Consider the following 17,603-nt stretch of genomic DNA (forward strand, 5'->3'; position numbering starts at 1 on the left):
ACGACGCCGCAACACTCATCGCACTCAACACCGGCGGGATCCCTGAATGCTACCGAGCCACTCCGAAGCACACCCACGGACCCTTTAGCTGCCTCGCCTGCAAGTTCACCTGCATCCGGACCTGCCTTGCACCAGCACCCGCCAAGCCGAACACCAGTAGCAACCACCTCCAGTGCATCCTGCTCAACACCCGCTCCGTCCACAGACACGCCATCGAACTCTGGAACCTCCTCGACACCACAGCTCCTGACGTTGCCTTCCTCACGGAAACCTGGATGAACGACTCCTCAGCACCCGACATCGCCATCGCCATCCCAGAGGTCTACAAGATCACCCGGAGGGACCGCACCGCCAACCAGGTGGGAGGAGGCATCGCCATCATCCACAGGGACACCATCCACATCTCGACCAACACCGACGACACCCTGACAACCGCCGAACACCTGCACTTCCAGATCCACATCAACCCGAACACCACCCTCAGAAGCACCCTGATCTACCGACCCCCGGGACCACGCACACAATTCAGCGAGGACATCGCCGACTTAATCAGCCCGCATGCCCTCCCCTCCGCTGACTAAATCCTCCTGGGAGACCTCAACTTCCACCTGGAGAACAACAACGACCGCAACACCACCACCCTGCTCGCCAACCTCGGACTCAAGCAGCTGGTGTCCACCCCCACCCACCTCGCAGGACACACACTCGACGCAGTCTTCTCGTCCAGCAAACACATCGCCTTCGGCCACGCCACTGGACTCCACTGGACGGACCACAGCTGCGTCCACTTCACCTTTAGAAAAACGACGATCCACCACCACCAGCAACAGGTTGCTCGAAGAAGCTGGAACAAGATCACAGCCGACCAGCTCGCCGCTTCCCTGAGCCAGCTCCCTCCCGCCAGCTCAGCGAACCCCAGCCAGGCCGCCGACAACCTTACGAAGTGGATCAGCAGCTGCGCGGACGAACTCGCCCCACTAAGGACCCCGCCCAGCAGACCCGGCAGCAAGAAGGCCCCTTGGTTCACCGACAAACTCAAGAGCTCCAAGAAGAACTGCCGAGCCCTCGAGAAAGCATGGAGAAGGGAACAAACACCGGACAACATGACCACCCTCAAGCTTGCCACCCGGAAGCACCACCAACTGATCCGCGCCACCAAGAAAACTGCATTCAAGGACCGGCTGGACAACAACGCACACAACTGCAAGGAACTCTTCAACATCGTGAAAGAGCTCTCCAACCCCAACGCCGGAAACGACGACATCACCCCATCGCAAGACCTCTGCAACTCCCTCGCCTCCTACTTCCACAACAAGATCGCGGACATACACAACAGCTTCAGCACGCAACCGACGCCAGCCACGACCGAACCACCGCCCCCCACCACCATCATCCACGCCTGGACTCCGATCAGCACCGAAGACCCCATCCGCACAATGAACTCCATCCACTCCGGATCTCCAACCGACCCCTGCCCTCACCGACGCTATCATCGCACCCCACCTCCGGGACATCATCAACACCTCCTTCGACACCGCTACCTTCCCGGAGAGCTGGAAGCACGCAGAACTCAGCGCCCTGCTAAAGAAACCTACAGCGGACCCCACCGAACTCAAGAATTACCGCCCCATCTCGCTCCTCCCGTTCCCAGCCAAAGTCATCGAGAAGACAGTCAACAAACAACTGGCCGCCTTCCTCGAGACGAATGGATCCCTCGACCCCTCACAGTCTGGCTTCCGAGCCAACCACAGCACCGAGCCCTCATCGCTGCCACCGATGACATCCGAGCCCTGATGGACAACGGAGAAACAGCGGCCCTCATCCTCCTAGACTTCTCCGCGGCATTCGACACTGTCTGCCACCGCACCCTAGTACAGCGCCTCAGCAACGTCGGAATCCAGGAGAAGGCTCTGGAATGGATCATCTCCTTCCTCGCTGGAAGAACACAGAGAGTCCGCCTACCACCGTACAAGTCAGAGGCCACCGAAGTCATCTGCGGCGTCCCTCAAGGATCGTCGCTGAGCCCCACCCTCTTCAACGTCTACATGAGCCCCCTCGCGGCCATCGCACGCCAACACAACCTCAACATCATCTCCTACGCTGACGACACCCAGCTGACCCTCTCCCTGACCAACGACCCCGCCGCCGCCAGAGCCAACCTTCACGAAGGGATGAAAGACGTAGCCGAGTGGATGACGACCAGCCGCCTGAAACTGAACTCAGACAAGACGGATGTCCTCATCCTTGGTTCCTCACCCTGCGCCTGGGACGACTCCTGGTGGCCCCCCGCCCTGGGCACCGCACCCAAACCGACAGACCACGCACGCAACCTGGGCTTCATCCTGGACTCCTCCCTCTCCATGACCAGACAAGTCAACGCCGTCTCCTCGTCATGCTTCAACATCCTGTGCATGCTACGGAAGATCTTCCGGTGGATCCTCACCGAGACCAGGAAGACGGTCACCCAGGCCCTCGTCACCAGCCGACTGGACTACCGCAACGCCCTCTACGCCGGAACCACCGCAAAGCTCCAGAAGAGACTCCAGCGGATCCAGAACGCCTCAGCCAGACTCATCCTCGACATCCCACGACACAGCCACATCTCCGGACATCTGAGAGACCTGCATTGGCTCCCCGTCAACAAGAGAATCACCTTCCGTCTCCTCACCACCGCACACAAAGCCCTACACGATCAAGACCCGAGCTACCTCAACAACCGCGGCAACTTCTACACTCCCAAACGCCAACTCCGATCAGCCAGTCACACCCTCGCCGCCGCCCCCCGCATCCGAAGAACGACAACAGGAGGAAGGTCCTTCTCCTACCTGGCCGCCAAGACCTGGAACTCCCTCCCGACCGACCTGCGCCTGACCCAAGACCACCTCTCCTTCAGGAAGAAGCTCAAGACCTGGCTCTTCGAGCAGTAGCAGCACAACCCCCCCCCCACCCAAGCGCCTTGAGACCCTCCGGGTAAGTAGTGCGCTCTATAAATATCTCTGATTGATTGATTGATTGGCGCAAGGTGGAACGCCAGGCACGCAAGACAGCCCGAGTCACTGTGGGTAGTGCAGTAGGTATCGGGTCTCCGTATAGCATTGCCTGTTCCCGAGAACGTCCCAAACCCTCCAGGTAAACTCTGAAGGCCGGGTCCAACCAGCCGCCGTTGCACCAGTTATGCAGGATTGGTAGTATAAGTATAGATTAGTCATACCCATGCCTCCGTCAAAAGGCGGTATTTGACAGTGGGTGAGGGCCGTACGGGCCTCAATTTGCTCCAGAAGAACGTCGGGGCAAAGCTGTCAAGCTCCTTGAACCAGCTTTGCGGGAGATGGAACGTGGTGTTCTCGATGATGTACAGGAATCAGGGGGAGATTCATAATTTTGAACAGGGCGATTCTCGCCATGGGGATGAGTGGGAGATTTTGCCTGCCACGGTGGTCCTCCTTGGTTCTCTGGACTAGCGGGCTAATGTTGAGTGACCATGCTAGGTCTGGGAGCAGCGTGACCCAAATAACCAAGTACTTAAATGACTGGCGTCGTATGGGGATGGTTGACTGCCAGTCAATGCACTCCCTTGATATGTGAATGGGCACTAGAGTCGATTTGGCAGGATTCAGACGCAGGCCTGACATTTGTCCAAAGGTGTGGAAAATCTGGGAGCATCTAGGCCCTGGCTGTGCCGGGTCGGCTAGGAAGAGCAAGACATGACCCGCATAAAGAGCGATCCGGTCCTCGTGCGAACCCCCTCCATCTCCATCCCTGGATATGTTCATCTATCTGAATGAGGCATTTTAGTGGCTCTATCGCCAAGGCAAAGAGGAGGGGTGATAGGGGACATCCTTACCTCATCCCTCTTCTGATTGGAACGATATCTGGGAGGACTCCGTTGATAAGCACCTGCGCCATGGGTCTGGAGCAAAGGGCTCGGACCAAGTGACAGAAGTGTGACCCAGACCTGCTGAGCTTAGTACGCCCTCCAGGTATTGCCAATCGGCCTTATCAAAGGCCTTTTTGAAGTCGATCAGCAGGAGTGCTAAGTTAGCTGTGAGTAGACGGCGGAGAGCCAGGGCTAAGTGGAGACACCGAAGGCAATACGCAAGGGCATAAAGCCGCACTGGTCTGCGTGAACAAGTTTGCTGAGGACTGGTCTTAGCCGTTAGGCCAGGATCGTAGCATACATTTTAACTTCTGTGTTTATTAAAGAAATCAAGCGATAGTCCGAACAGGAGGGTGAAGAAGATTGTGTTTTGGGAATGACGACCACGGTTACTATGTCAGTTTCGGGTGGGAATGCTCTTTTCTCTGCTACTTTGGCATAAATGTCATGGAGGTGAGGTATTAGTATGTCTCGAAATGAGGCATAGTATTCTTGTGGGAAGCCATCTGGTACGGGTGTCTTCCCGGAAGCAATCCGGTCCGGGTGTCTTCCCGGAAGCAACCAGGTAGATGGCTTCTACTATTTCCTCCTGCATGATGGGGAGGTCTTGACAGGCTGCTTCTGATACGAGAAGCCAGGTAAGTTGGATTGCCCCTAACCCAGACAACGCAGGAGCTGGGGTTTCGGGCCGGGCTGCTCAATAAAGCCAGGACTAGTCTGCAAAGGCTTGGCCGATGGAGGCTGGCGTACGGTGAGTGACACCTAGGAGATATTGAATTTCGGGGACTATACATTTCCCAAGGGGGAATGATGTGAGCCTGTGGAATCTTCCCGTTTTTGTCTCCCCAACCATATACAAGGGCAAGGACCTCCATAGCAGTCAGTTGTTTGAGACCTCCAGCGTCAGTTGTTTGAGTTTGTCTCTCAATAGTGCAAGCTGTCTCTTCTCGCTTACGCCCGCGGCTTCGGATGAGGTTTGCTCCAAGCGGGTCGATTGGTGCAGAATAGCCGACTCGCCTTCCTCGAAGCCCAATCGCTTGGCCTTAAGTGAAGCCACAAAAGGTGGCCTTGCCGGCCGCCCAGAGAGTGCCCAGGGAAAGGACTGTGTTTTGGTTAGTGAGGAAGTATTTTTGAAGTTCATCTCTGGCCGTCTTCCGGAATTCGCTGTCCTGAAGGAACCAGGCTTTCAGCCTCCAGATGGGGTGCAGTGTGCCCGAGGGGTCACCAAGGCTGAGAAGAAGTGGCGAGTGGTATGAGACACAAGACACTTCATGCATGTGTATGGTGCGCCGTGGAGGTGTTAGTATATTGGTGTGTTCTGTTCCATGTGCTCCAGACGTTGCATATGCCCAGGTTTGCCACCAATTCTATAAGTCTCTTTGTACATAGGGTCCTGCTTAGGGAGGGTGTGCCTGTGGTGTCTATCCTCTGGCTGCATGACAGCATTGAAGTCACCCGATCACCGACAGGCACATGGGCAGGGAAGATATGCTGTTGCTGGAGGCTTTCATGGTGATTGTCAGGGTAGCCGTGGAACATAAAGTGACATTACATTAATGACTGCTCCGCCCAGCGTCCCGGTCAGGGTCACAAAGCAGCTATGAGGGTCTCTGGTTACATTAGTTTGTATGAAGGGAAGGGCGTGACTAAGAAGGATGGCTACTCCACGCAAGCCACGTTCAAAGCCTGAATGCCAGACTGTCAAATCCATGTCTTGCAAGGAAGGGACAGTGGTTACCCATAAGATAAGTCTCTTGGAGCAGAAAGGCGTAGGAAGCGTGTCTATGGGCGTATCTCAGGATCGTTGTGCGCTTCACCCTGTCAAGAAGGCCATTGACTTTCCAAGACAAGATTCGGAGGAGGTCCCCCTAATGTGTTGAATGCGTCGTGGTCGGTGTATGGAGCCACGGGGGGCACATGATGCTGCTGGCCTGGCGGGTTGGGGTGGTCAATGGCTAGGTGTGTGCAGCCTAATAGTCTGGTGTGAGTGCCGTGTGTGTATGTTCGGAGTTGGAGGTCAAGTGTTGTGGAAGTTTAATGAAGGTGAAACAGAACTTGGTACAACGGTCCCCAACCTTTCCCCCACCCTTTACTTCGGGAAAGGAAGCACCTATCGCCCTGGTAACCGTGGTTTTATAAAAACATAAAAAGGAGAGATGCGAATACTACCTATCGATTCGCATTCAGCTCGCTGCCGACATGTTTCATTGCCTTGGTAAAATTCAGGCAATTTCTTCAGGGCAAAGATTATTGAAAAGCCACTGCCAGCAATACTGTGTTTTACGTGCTAACTGGCGGCTTTAACTTTCATACCGTTACAGCTACGTCTTTGTAAAATCATGGACCCACTCCCGATCGGTGAGTATGGTCTTTCCTCCCTTCTATTATTTATCAGTGGAGAATACTCGTTCGGCGTCTTCTCAGCACCGTAACCTGTCGGCAGCGAGCTGAATGCGAATCGATAGGTAGTATTCGCATCTCTCCTTTTTATGTATATATGTTTACTGTTGGCAACAAGAGAATACAAATAAAAGGGTTCTGTATCTTGTATGCACAGTAGTTGTTGTGTTATATGTTGAACGTTGTTAGTCCTTGTCACATATAAGTTTTTGCGTACACTGCACCATTCACTGTCTTCTTTTCCTTTGGGAGTCGGACACGTTTACGTTAAGCTAGGTGACACCGATGATGAGAACAGGGCCATCCTGGTGAGTACCAACCAGGGGCCCCATTGGTGGTGCGCCCGTGAGGTGTCATCTAGCTATTCACACATTTTTTCAAATGTCGTCCTTCTAGTGAATGTTTGTACTGTGTTGTCTAGTTATAGGCTTATCAGAGATTGGCTATTTTTATTTTTTGGCAATTGTCTGGAGCATGGCAACAATCTCTAGATTTAGAGGTGTGATTGGAATGATCTTTTGACAATCCACAGATGCTCACAGACTTATAAAGAATTATTGCCCTTAGGACCAGGTTTTTTGTGATTTTTGATTGATTGAGTGAAGGGCGACCTAGTCCTGCAATTCCCTCTTAACTCCTAGTATATGGACATCCTCAAATTATAAGCCTAGAAAGGAAGTTGTAAAAAAAAAAAAAAAAGGAAGGAAGAGAATGTGTAAGGACATGTTTTCTTCTATTTCGATTATTCTTTGCATTAACATTTGATAAATTATTTCAGCCCCGACATTTCTACAGAAATGTGTAATGGAGCGGGAGAGGGGTTGAGGGGGATGTGGGGGGGTAAAAGTAAAAAATGACATGACAAGTCGAAGGGAGGATAAAGTGGCAGTTATAAGATGTAAAATTAATAGGAACGATCAGAAAGGGACAGAGATGTATGATTTCATTTATATTCGAAATGGCGTACTGTAGTTGCTTAGCTTGGAATGTGTCAGGCTTGAATAATAAGACTAAAAGAAGTCTAGTTTACGAGGAATTGAAAATGTATGATGCACAGTTGGTTATGTTAACAGAAACACATATTTGTTTTAAGGACAAAACTTTTCTGACTCAATTAGGGTACGAGTTGGTAGTTTGCACAACCTTAAATGTTCCAATAAGAGGAGTCGCAATATTAAAGAAGAGACAAATGCGGGGAGTAGTAATTAAAACTGCTGCAGATAACGGGGGACGATGGGCAATAATGCAAATGCGGATAGGAGAATGTATTTATGTCTTTTGTGCTATCTATGGGTCAAATAGAGATGAGCCACGTATATTTGATTGGTTGAATGTAGAATTATTATCTTGGGAGGGCGAACTTATTTTGATGGGGGACTTTAATTGTGTACTAAATTACGAACAAGATGTGACGAAGAGAGGGATATTCCCACGCATGCGTAAAACGAGAGCAGCAATAATGGAACTAGCAAGGATACATAATGTGAAAGACATATGGCGCAGCCTTTATCCAGGTATACCAGGGTATACTTACTATTCATCACCCTACAAACTATGCTCTCGAACAGATTTGGCTTGGGCTTCAGATGCATTAATGGATTCAGGACACATGGAGATTATGCCAAAAAATTTCCTCTGATCATAATCCTATTATTTGTACATTTGGTTTAGTTCAAAGGTCAAAAGAAATACGCCCTTTCACATTTCCAAGATATTTACTATCGGACGAGGTTTTTGTAACATCCCTTAAGGAACATATAAAGGAATTTATTACAAACAATATTGATACTGCCAACGTTCTATCAGTATGGGATGCCTGCAAGGCCTCTATTAGGGGGATAGCACAACAATATGTATTCAAACAAAATGCAATAAGAAAGAAAGAGACAAAGATAACGACAGCCAATATTTTACAGATTGAGAAACAACTAGCTGATAATCTCAGAGCCGGGGTGTTGAGTAGGTCAGACATTGCTGAATTGGAAAACAAACTTTTGACTTTGCGCTCAACTATTAAAATTTCACTTAGGGAAAAAAATAGCTGTAAGATACTTAAATATAAACTTTCTCAATATGAATGCGGAGATAGAGTAGGGAAGCTTTTGGCCTACAAAGTTGCTGACGATCGAGCATCAACGCTTATTAAATCTATAAAGGGCCCTTATGATATTTTATATTTACAGCCTATACAAATTATGGAACAATTTGCTTATTACGAAAATTTATACACTCCAGAGAGCAGGAATACAGAAGATCAGATTCAATCTTATATAAATGATAAACTTCCAGCCAAACAATATTTAGATCAGGAAAACCTTGATAAACTAGAAGAGAACTAGACTGTAGAAGAACTACGCTTAGCAGTGTTTTCTCTTCCATCTAACAAGGCGGCGGGAGAAGATACACTCCCAATTGAACTTTACAAAATTTGTGCAGATGAAATCTTACCCCTCTTTTGTTTAGTAGCCAATTCAATCAATGTCACAGGCAAGGCCCCGGAATCTTGGAAAACTGCTAAAATCATGTTCTTTTTGAAAGAAAAAAAACAACACCTACAGAATGCGGGTCGTACAAACCAATTTCTTTAATAAATACTAATGCTAAGGCTTACTCAAAGTTGCTATCAATACGACTGGCACCTCTTAAGCCATATTTAGTAAATGACCAACAACATGGTTTTGTAGTAGGGAGGGATACTACTACCCATGTTAACATGGCCATTACAGCATTTGATGTGGCAGCAACTAATCTCACCCCACTCGGTATGATACTCTAGACGCAGAAAAAGCGTTCCACCGAGTGGGGTGGGATTACTTGTGGAGGGTTTTGAAACAGTTCGGTATTAAAGAGAGGTTTCCTAGAAGCATACAGGCTTTATATAGAGATCCTAATGCTAAAATTAACTATGCCGGATCACTTTCACCAACATTTGCGATCTTAAGGGGGACTAGGCAGGGGTGTCCGCTTTCACCCCTGCTCTTTGCTCTCTCTATGGAACCCTTTATTAATGCCTTGCAAACCCAAGATAAGATATATATATATATACAACATGAACACAAAATTCTTAAAATAACTGCATACGTGGATGATCTAGCTATTTATACGACAAATGTGGCGGATGCCTTAATTGGAATTACAGAAGAAGCTAAAAACTTTGGAGCCATTTCAGGGTACAAACTAAACCTTAATAAAACACAAATTATTATGAATTATCAAGCGAACTATGCAGTTCCAGGACTCTGCAAATCGGCAGTTTATTTGGGGGTTAAAATTTCTTCTAAGACCAATGAAATAAATAGGCTAAACAATGACCCCTTACTAAAGGAAGTGACCATATTGCTTAAAAAATGGCATAAAATTCCACTTAATCTATTGGGCCGAATTAATTTGATTAAAATGAATATTTTGCCTAAATTTGTATACCTTTTTCGTTCTATTCCATTGCGAGTTAACAATTTATTCTTTAGAAAACTAGACGGAATTTGTAGCAGTTTTATTTGGAGTTATAAAAAGGCTAGAAGGTCCATGGCTATACTAAAACTATCATCTGAAAGAGGGGGTTTGGATTTCCCGGACTTTAAAGCTTACTTTTTTGCATCATTTTTAGGCCGGCTTAGGAGACTGTTAGCTAAAAACCAACATTTCTTTTTCTATCAGTTTATGCATGGCACTTATTCAAATCAATTTCTAGCAAGATCCTAACTATTTTAAGCGGGTAAAATTTAAGACCGCAAGAGATGCTGTACGTATTTGGAATTTGATTTTGACTTATTGTGGCACTTTTTTTTTTAATACTGAACTACCACTTTGGGACAATCCTGGGCTTCCCGATATTTTTAGTGATAAAATTGGGAGTGACTTGGCTAATTACGGAATTAAAACGCTAGGAGATCTGTATGGTTCAGAGGGCTTCTTACAGTTGTCAACTTTACAAATTTTGTATAACCTGCCCGAAGTAATGATATACAAATAAGTGCGAATCAAGGACTATTTGATACGGAAAATGAAGTTGAAAAAAATAAACAGTTCGGACATCTGGAGCTGTTTATACAGTACAAAAAAGAAGTCTCTAATTAGTATGGGCCATAACTGCCTTAGTCAATACAAATCGGATGACTGCCCAAGATTGTCCCTAAAATGGACTGCTGACTTCGGAATTAATGTGACATAACAGAATATTTCAAACGCTTTCGTTAATATTAATAAATTAGTCCATTCAGATAGCTTGAAGCTACAACTATATAGGACGGTTAGCCAAATATACCATACTATAAAATATCTAAATGGTCACAAAATATTTCAAGCAGTGATCGTACAAAATGCCCTAAATGTGATCTGGTGTCAGCAGATCTCACACATATGATTTATTCATGCCCCATGCTTACTAAATACTGGCAAGAAATTGAAAATGTCTTACTTCAAAAACAAATGATCAATACTCCAATCACTGCACCTCTGGTATTATTATCCTTACACCCTATGGGTATTAATAATAGGAGTTGGCTAAACATAGCTTTGTCCTGTGCGAGACTGGTTGTAGCCAGAGCCTGGATATCGCAGAATCCCCCTCATACGATCGAGTGGTGGAATCTGCTATATGAAATATATACCATGGAAAAGGATCTTGCAAAGGGTAGAAGCTTAAAAGCGGTAGCCAAAGTCGAAACGATCTGGGTTAATTTTGTATAATCTATAATCTATAAAGGATTTATGTTGTATTCCTTGTTTTATACGATATTATAGACCTATGTGGTTTTCTTTCTGATTTTTTAGAGAATGGCTTGCTTTTTATTTGTTTTTTTTTGGATGTATATACTGAACAATGATCTGTCTCTGCAATGAATGAAAATATAATTTCTGTACTTGTATTTTTAAGAATCTCTATTGTATATTTGGACTTGCGCTTGTCAAATAAAAAAATTTTTAAATGACAAAAAAAAAAGGAAACAAATCCTATGGGATCAGAGTAGATTCATTGTATAAAGTAATATGATGTGTTTTCACCAGAGCGGTATATTACAACAAACACCTCCACAACAAGAACAAATGCATGCAGAATTCCAAACCTTGCAAAACACCTATGCAGCGTGCCTTTACAAGTTCAAAATTGCCCTGATTTGCAAATGTGGCCTATTTTATAAAGTCATCCAATTCAGTAATAGGTACCACTTTTATTTTGGTGCCTGGCCCCATTTATTCTCCTAATCCAACCAAGAGTGTGGCCATTCAGTAGTGAGCAGCGCTTTGACTAGGACTTCTACGTTCACTAAATTGGGATTAAGACATTTTTTGGCGACTCCAACCAACCAGAACGTGGCTGGTCTGGGATCGTGTGTGGGGGAACAAATTCAGGTGGAACGGAGACCGCCCTGACAGGCAGCTCATTTTCCAGGGTCGGCTTGGCATAAACAACCCAGGTAGCCGCAGGTACTTGTATACCACGCAAGCTTTTTTTTAATTAGGATTTATTCTTCTTAAGAAAAAGAAACATGTAAGCTTGTCTCTGATCCAAAACACATAGACTAAATGTCTTACTTGCCACGCAGTCCTCATCTTCAGACAATTCCTATCTATGTAGGTAGCGGTCAAACCTGTAACTCCTAAAACGGACTCCCTTCTTTTGAAATAATGATTATTTAAAATCAAACCGATGACAGCGCAGTAAATGTGTGAAACACAAAATAAAAGTTAATAATAACAAAGTATTATACCGACAATGAAAAATCCCATTCCTAGCAGTTGCAATGAACTGTGACTGCCTGAAAGTTTGACTGAGAGTCAAACGCCACTAGGGTCCCTAACTCAGATAACGAATAAAAATCGGAATTGGAAAAAACAAGTGTAATTCTTCATCACAGTGACCCCAACAAACCGCTCGGTCTGAATCAAATGCTCAAACTAAGTGACTGGTTACCAAAGGAGTTCGGGTATTGATTAATCCTGATCCTGAGCATATCTCCCCAGTATAAATGTTAATGCGACCGCTACTTTCAAGGAATGGCTCTTTCTCACAAGTGGCTTTTAAAAAGCCGTTTAAAACATTAAATAACGGTGATGGATCAAGCCCTGATCTTTGGACTGGGTAAGAGTGGTCTGCTTAATTCAGACACTCTGTTCATCACCACCCCCTTTTCTGAATCGTTTTTGGCCACTATAGGTGTGGCAGGGTATACTCAGACATGAGTCCCTTTCTCACTGCACCATCAGGATTCAAGCAAGCCGGGCCGAAGGCGGCTGAAATGCCAGAAACCGGTCCCCGGTAGCTTGTCTCCTTTCTGGTGAAGAATTGGCTTGGTAGTTTAGTCTGCCCTGTTCCCATGATGCACTGGGCCAGGGACAGACTGATTTGCATATAGCCAGCTTCTGAGCTGGGATGGTGCAGTGAGATAAATAACGGTGATGGATCAAGCCCTGATCTTTGGACTGGGTAAGAGTGGTCTGCTTAATTCAGACACTCTGTTCATCACCACCCCCTTTTCTGAATCGTTTTTGGCCATTATAGGTGTGGCAGGGTATACTCAGACATGAGTCCCTTTCTCACTGCACCATCAGGATTCAAGCAAGCCGGGCCGAAGACGGCTGAAATGCCAGAAACCGGTCCCCGGTAGCTTGTCTCCTTTCTGGTGAAGAATTGGCTTGGTAGTTTAGTCTGCCCTGTTCCCATGATGCACTGGGCCAGGGACAGACTGATTTGCATATAGCCAGGTTCTGAGCTGGGATGGTGCAGTGAGATAAATAACGGTGATGGATCAAGCCCTGATCTTTGGACTGGGTAAGAGTGGTCTGCTTAATTCAGACACTCTGTTCATCACCACCCCCTTTTCTGAATCGTTATATATCATTCTTAGCATGCATAGTAGAGTGCAAGAATTCCCGTGTGCACAACTTTACCTTGTATCACATTCAGCACCTCGTTGGATGACCTTTTCCCCATTACTATGAGAAAAAGAGGAAACTGATCGGTCTTCTGAGTTCGGATGGTTTGGGCAACGACACTGCCGAAGTGTCTCGTGCACATTGTCAGAAACCTAAAAACAAAAAAACACATTATATAAATCTTTAAATCAGTTAGAAATCGAATTAGCGCAACCTATTTCAACAGTTTCACTGCACACAGGACTACTGCTAAAACACATTCATTTAAGTGCATAAAACATAGGTACAACACCTCTCTCAGTGTTGTTTTTCCTCCAATGTTCTATCCAAATAACATTTTATTTTGATTCACCTATGAGTTGTAAACTATCATGTACCCTCAAAATATCAGACTTTTTATTTTTTCTGTATGACAATATGGGACTGCTTCTCCTCCTCCTTCCAACATCACATTACTTTTCTCCCCCAGTCTGTATAAATGTTCCTCTCAACTCCTTCTAACCCACCACAAAAAATGTCGGCTCCTTTTCCCTTTCCTCCCCGTCATTTATCACTGTTCTCTTGATACAGTTTTACTATTTCGCACTGTCCTCTTGATACCCGTTTTTATATTTCTTTTTCGCTCTTCAATCCTTGTTGCAATTTATTCCCCGTCCCAGCCCCAAGTGACCAACCAGAACGCATCGGCACGACTGATCTTCGACGTCCCCCGACGCAGCCACATCACACCCCAGCTGAGTGGCCTGCACTGGCTCCCCATCAACAACTGGATCACCTTCAAACTCCTCATCCACACACACAAGGCCCTACACAACGTCGGATCAGCATACCTCAACGACCAACTTAGCTTCTACACCCCCACCCGCAGTCTCCGCTCTGCCAACCTCACCCTCGCCTCAGTCCCTCACATCCGAAAAACCACCACCGGAGGCAGATCCTTCACCTACCTCGCCGCCAAAACCTGGAACACCCTCCCTCCCAACCTGCGACAGACTCAGGACCTGCTTGCCTTCAGAAGACTTCTCAAGACCTGGCTCTTCGATCAGCAGCGGCCCCCCCACCCAGCACCTTGAGACCCTACGCATAATTAGCACGCTTTACAAATGTATGTATTGATTGATTGATTGGTCAAGGTATCTGCGTGTTTCTCATCATTCATCCAATAGTCAGTTTACTACTATTTCCCTTACAATGGAACTTCCCTCAGTCCCACTCTAGGAAATACTCATTATTTTCATGACTACGGATTTGGAAGCTACTTTTCCTGAGAAACGTTTTGGCCACATTTAGTCCTACAGCCATAGGCAAATGCCTCATGAACTACTTGGTGGCATGCTTCAGTTTTTTATTTGTCCTCTCTAGAAGAAATGACAAATTCAATACAAACCTTCATTTACGTGTCCTATCTCTGAAATGCTACAGTTTGTCAATGAAAACAGCATTTTTTTTAGGTGAAATACTGACTCGTTAAATGACAAGCTCGGTTCTTTCAGTGCAATGCGAGTTGTAGGGGATGCTTTCTTCAGCTTAGCAGGCAGGGCCGAACCAGCAGCATCCGAAGGGCTGGTATGACAGGTCAGAGTATGGACCTGCTTTATGCTCTTGTGGGTCGGTTTTTACTGTTCAGTTTCCTGACATTTTGCCACAAACATTGCTTGCAACAAATACAAATGCATGCAGAATCCCATACCTGGCAAAACGCCATTGCAAGTTGAAACTGCACTGATTTGCAAAAGCTGGGCACTCTTTTTAGCTCTCTGATTTCCTAATGGGGCCCATATTATTTTTGGTGGCCACGGCCTATTTTCTGTATAAGTTGAACCCGGAAAGCAGGACAATCATTTTTTCTTTTTCAGGAAAGTGTATTGGCATTTTCAATTATTCTACAACAATGCTGTACAACTTATTTTTTTACATTTAGCTGATAATATGGATCATAAAACGTTTTGCCTTTGTGGCAGATATTTGCGTCAATCTTCATTATCATTGTCCCCTTATTCCCATACGATTGTGTCCACCGTCTTCAACCTTGATTTCCTCACTTAAACCGTTTTACCACTCGAGATTGCACTGCAGGTAGTTGAAGAATGCAGTCGAGTTTTAGTATTCAAGGAGTCGTGTGTGCACACATTATCCCTTTTGATATTATTTCTTGCTTTATGGGACATTTTTCGCAGTTTTCTTGAGTGGGCTCTTGATTATTATATTACCCTATGGGGTTCATCGCTCTTTGGTCCCTACTTCAACTTCTTTCTTTATGCAGGGCATGCACTGGATCTAGCCTGACAACAGTTACTCTGCCTGATCTCTTAGATGGTGTGTTAAGCCATTGCTATTTTTATCCTTATAAACTGCATTCATTCCCCCCCCCCCTAGCCCCCACCCCCCCCCCAGCTCCCCCCCCCCCCCCCCAATTCCTCTTAAGCGCTCTACTTCCACCCGGTAAATCATTTGACATGTCCAGTCCTCTACCGTGGGAGGTGAGTACCTTCCATCTCATTGTGATATCTTCTTTCGCTAACAAAAGCAAGAGGTGTGCACATTCTATGGTCACTTTGTGCTTTTTAGTTCGAGGGGGAATTCCTAGTAGGTTATTTTCAATAGTTCCCACTCATCATCTTCTTGTGGTGTGGTTTATTAGTTATTGAACGTTGCTGCTGTAGCTTTGTGATGTAGAGCAGCCTCTTATCACATGAAGTAGGTTTGTTGAGTCATGTCTACACCTGGGGCAAGTTGCCAAAGTATCAGGGTATAGCTTACTTATGGTGTATGGTGTAGGGTATGCTTAATGTAGTACTCTGAACGATCATGTCGAGACAGGACAGTGAATTATGAAAGTTGTGGTCATGCAGTGACATTTCAAAAGTGAAATCCTAGTTTCTTGCCCCGAGGACTAATTTTCTAAATAGGAAACCATTTTAAGTCAGTCGACTACTGTGGACTAATGCACAATCAATGGGTCAGTGGTAAAAAGGGAAAGACCAGTTAATGCTGTTTTCCCAAAAACTTAAACATGCATTGACCTTATGAAATGTGACTTTACAGAGCGGGCCTGAAGGACAGAGAGGTCTAAGACAGAAGCAGAGCCGGATATGTGCTTGACTGTGTCCATCAGGCCGTAGCTATGTGAAACGTTTACATTTCCCTAAAAAAGTCATGCTGGTATTTGAAAGTTAGTAGAACTACTGTACTGCTCTACAGAAGGCGACTGGATGTTGCAAAGGTACTTTGTGGATGGGATGAATTGGGTGTGTGTTTGTTGAGACTAGGGCGAGATAACAGATAAAGACTGGACTCCGGGGGGGGGGGGGGGGGGGGGGTGGTCAGAGTACACACAGAAAATGCAGAACGTGAGAGGAAATAAGGGACTACAGGGAATGTAAAGGGCAGGAGGGAATGCGTAAATTCAGACAATGGTTGTAAGTGAATTTGGGGGTGGAAGTTGATGTATGGGATTTGGAAGTGGGTGTACTGGGACATGAAGAGGATTAGCAGGGGCTGGAAGTAGATGCGGAGGCATAGCGTGAGTTAATTAGAGGGTAGCTTGAGGAGTGGATCCCTGGGATACCTGTGGAATGGGGAGGTAAATGGAGGCGTGAGTGGATTCAAGAACGGTGAGTGGAATTGTTGGGTAACTGGATCCTCTGGTGGCAGGAGGCCCTGGGGTGAAGGGACAGAGGATGTAGGTGGACACGGGGGTATGTGTGGAGGCAGGTGCTGCTGCAGGTGAAGGAGTTCCTGTGAGGATGGGTTTGAAGGAGTAGCCCCATGGAGTTACGGTTTTTCTAGTTAGCATATCTATTATTATTAATTAAAGTAGATAAATAGGGTCACACGTGTAATTTATAAAGTACAAATACACTTCAGTATCCTGACTTTTTGATTTGTACGTTAGGGTTGAGTATGTTTCCATATTTATACTATTTAGGAGTTATTACACAATACCATTCAACAGCAAACACATTAAGCAAGAAAGCCTCCGATAGTAACTTTTCATGCTAAAAGACTAAAGCCTAGGAGTATAAAACTATTTAAAAAGAAAATTATTCCAAGCTTTTGACCAAGAGCCTCTCCAATATTAGCATACAGAAGTCTAGCATTAGTATTCTCAACACGATCAGACTAGATGAAAAAACTGATAAAGCTTTTCTCTTCCATTAGAGGACTGTTTGAAATTAGCATTTCTTTCAAGAGAAAAGGGTAGCTTATGATATGTTTTCAGATCCGATGGCAAAAAGTAAATGTCATAATAATAATGAATTATGAAAGACCAAATGCAAATATGGAATGCTTTAATAAAATCCAATTTAATAAAGTCTGTAAAAATAATGGACTTTTAATAACACGGGTCACAAAAGGCAAAAATGTGGAAATTCTGAGGGTTAGCCAACAGTACAGCCTCATTAATTCTTAATTATGCTTCTGAAAGGCAACTTAAATCGTGTGTTTT

The 17,603-nt window shown here is 45.7% G+C and overlaps 1 protein-coding gene across 2 annotated transcripts in view; it reads right to left on the bottom strand.

Moving 5' to 3' along the window:
- FAF1 (Fas associated factor 1) overlaps positions 1-17,603 on the bottom strand; it is a 1,861,897-nt gene that overhangs the window by 522,536 nt on the left and 1,321,758 nt on the right. For both annotated transcript variants that reach the window (XM_086952414.1, XM_086952412.1), the window contains exon 14: positions 13,169-13,305. In XM_086952414.1, the coding sequence (XP_086808540.1) occupies positions 13,169-13,305 (137 nt within the window). The remainder of the gene's footprint in view (positions 1-13,168; positions 13,306-17,603) is intronic.

Source organism: Lissotriton vulgaris, chromosome 1_1 (assembly GCF_964263255.1).
Source record: "Lissotriton vulgaris chromosome 1_1, aLisVul1.2, whole genome shotgun sequence".
NCBI classification, from domain to species: Eukaryota; Metazoa; Chordata; class Amphibia; order Caudata; family Salamandridae; genus Lissotriton; species Lissotriton vulgaris.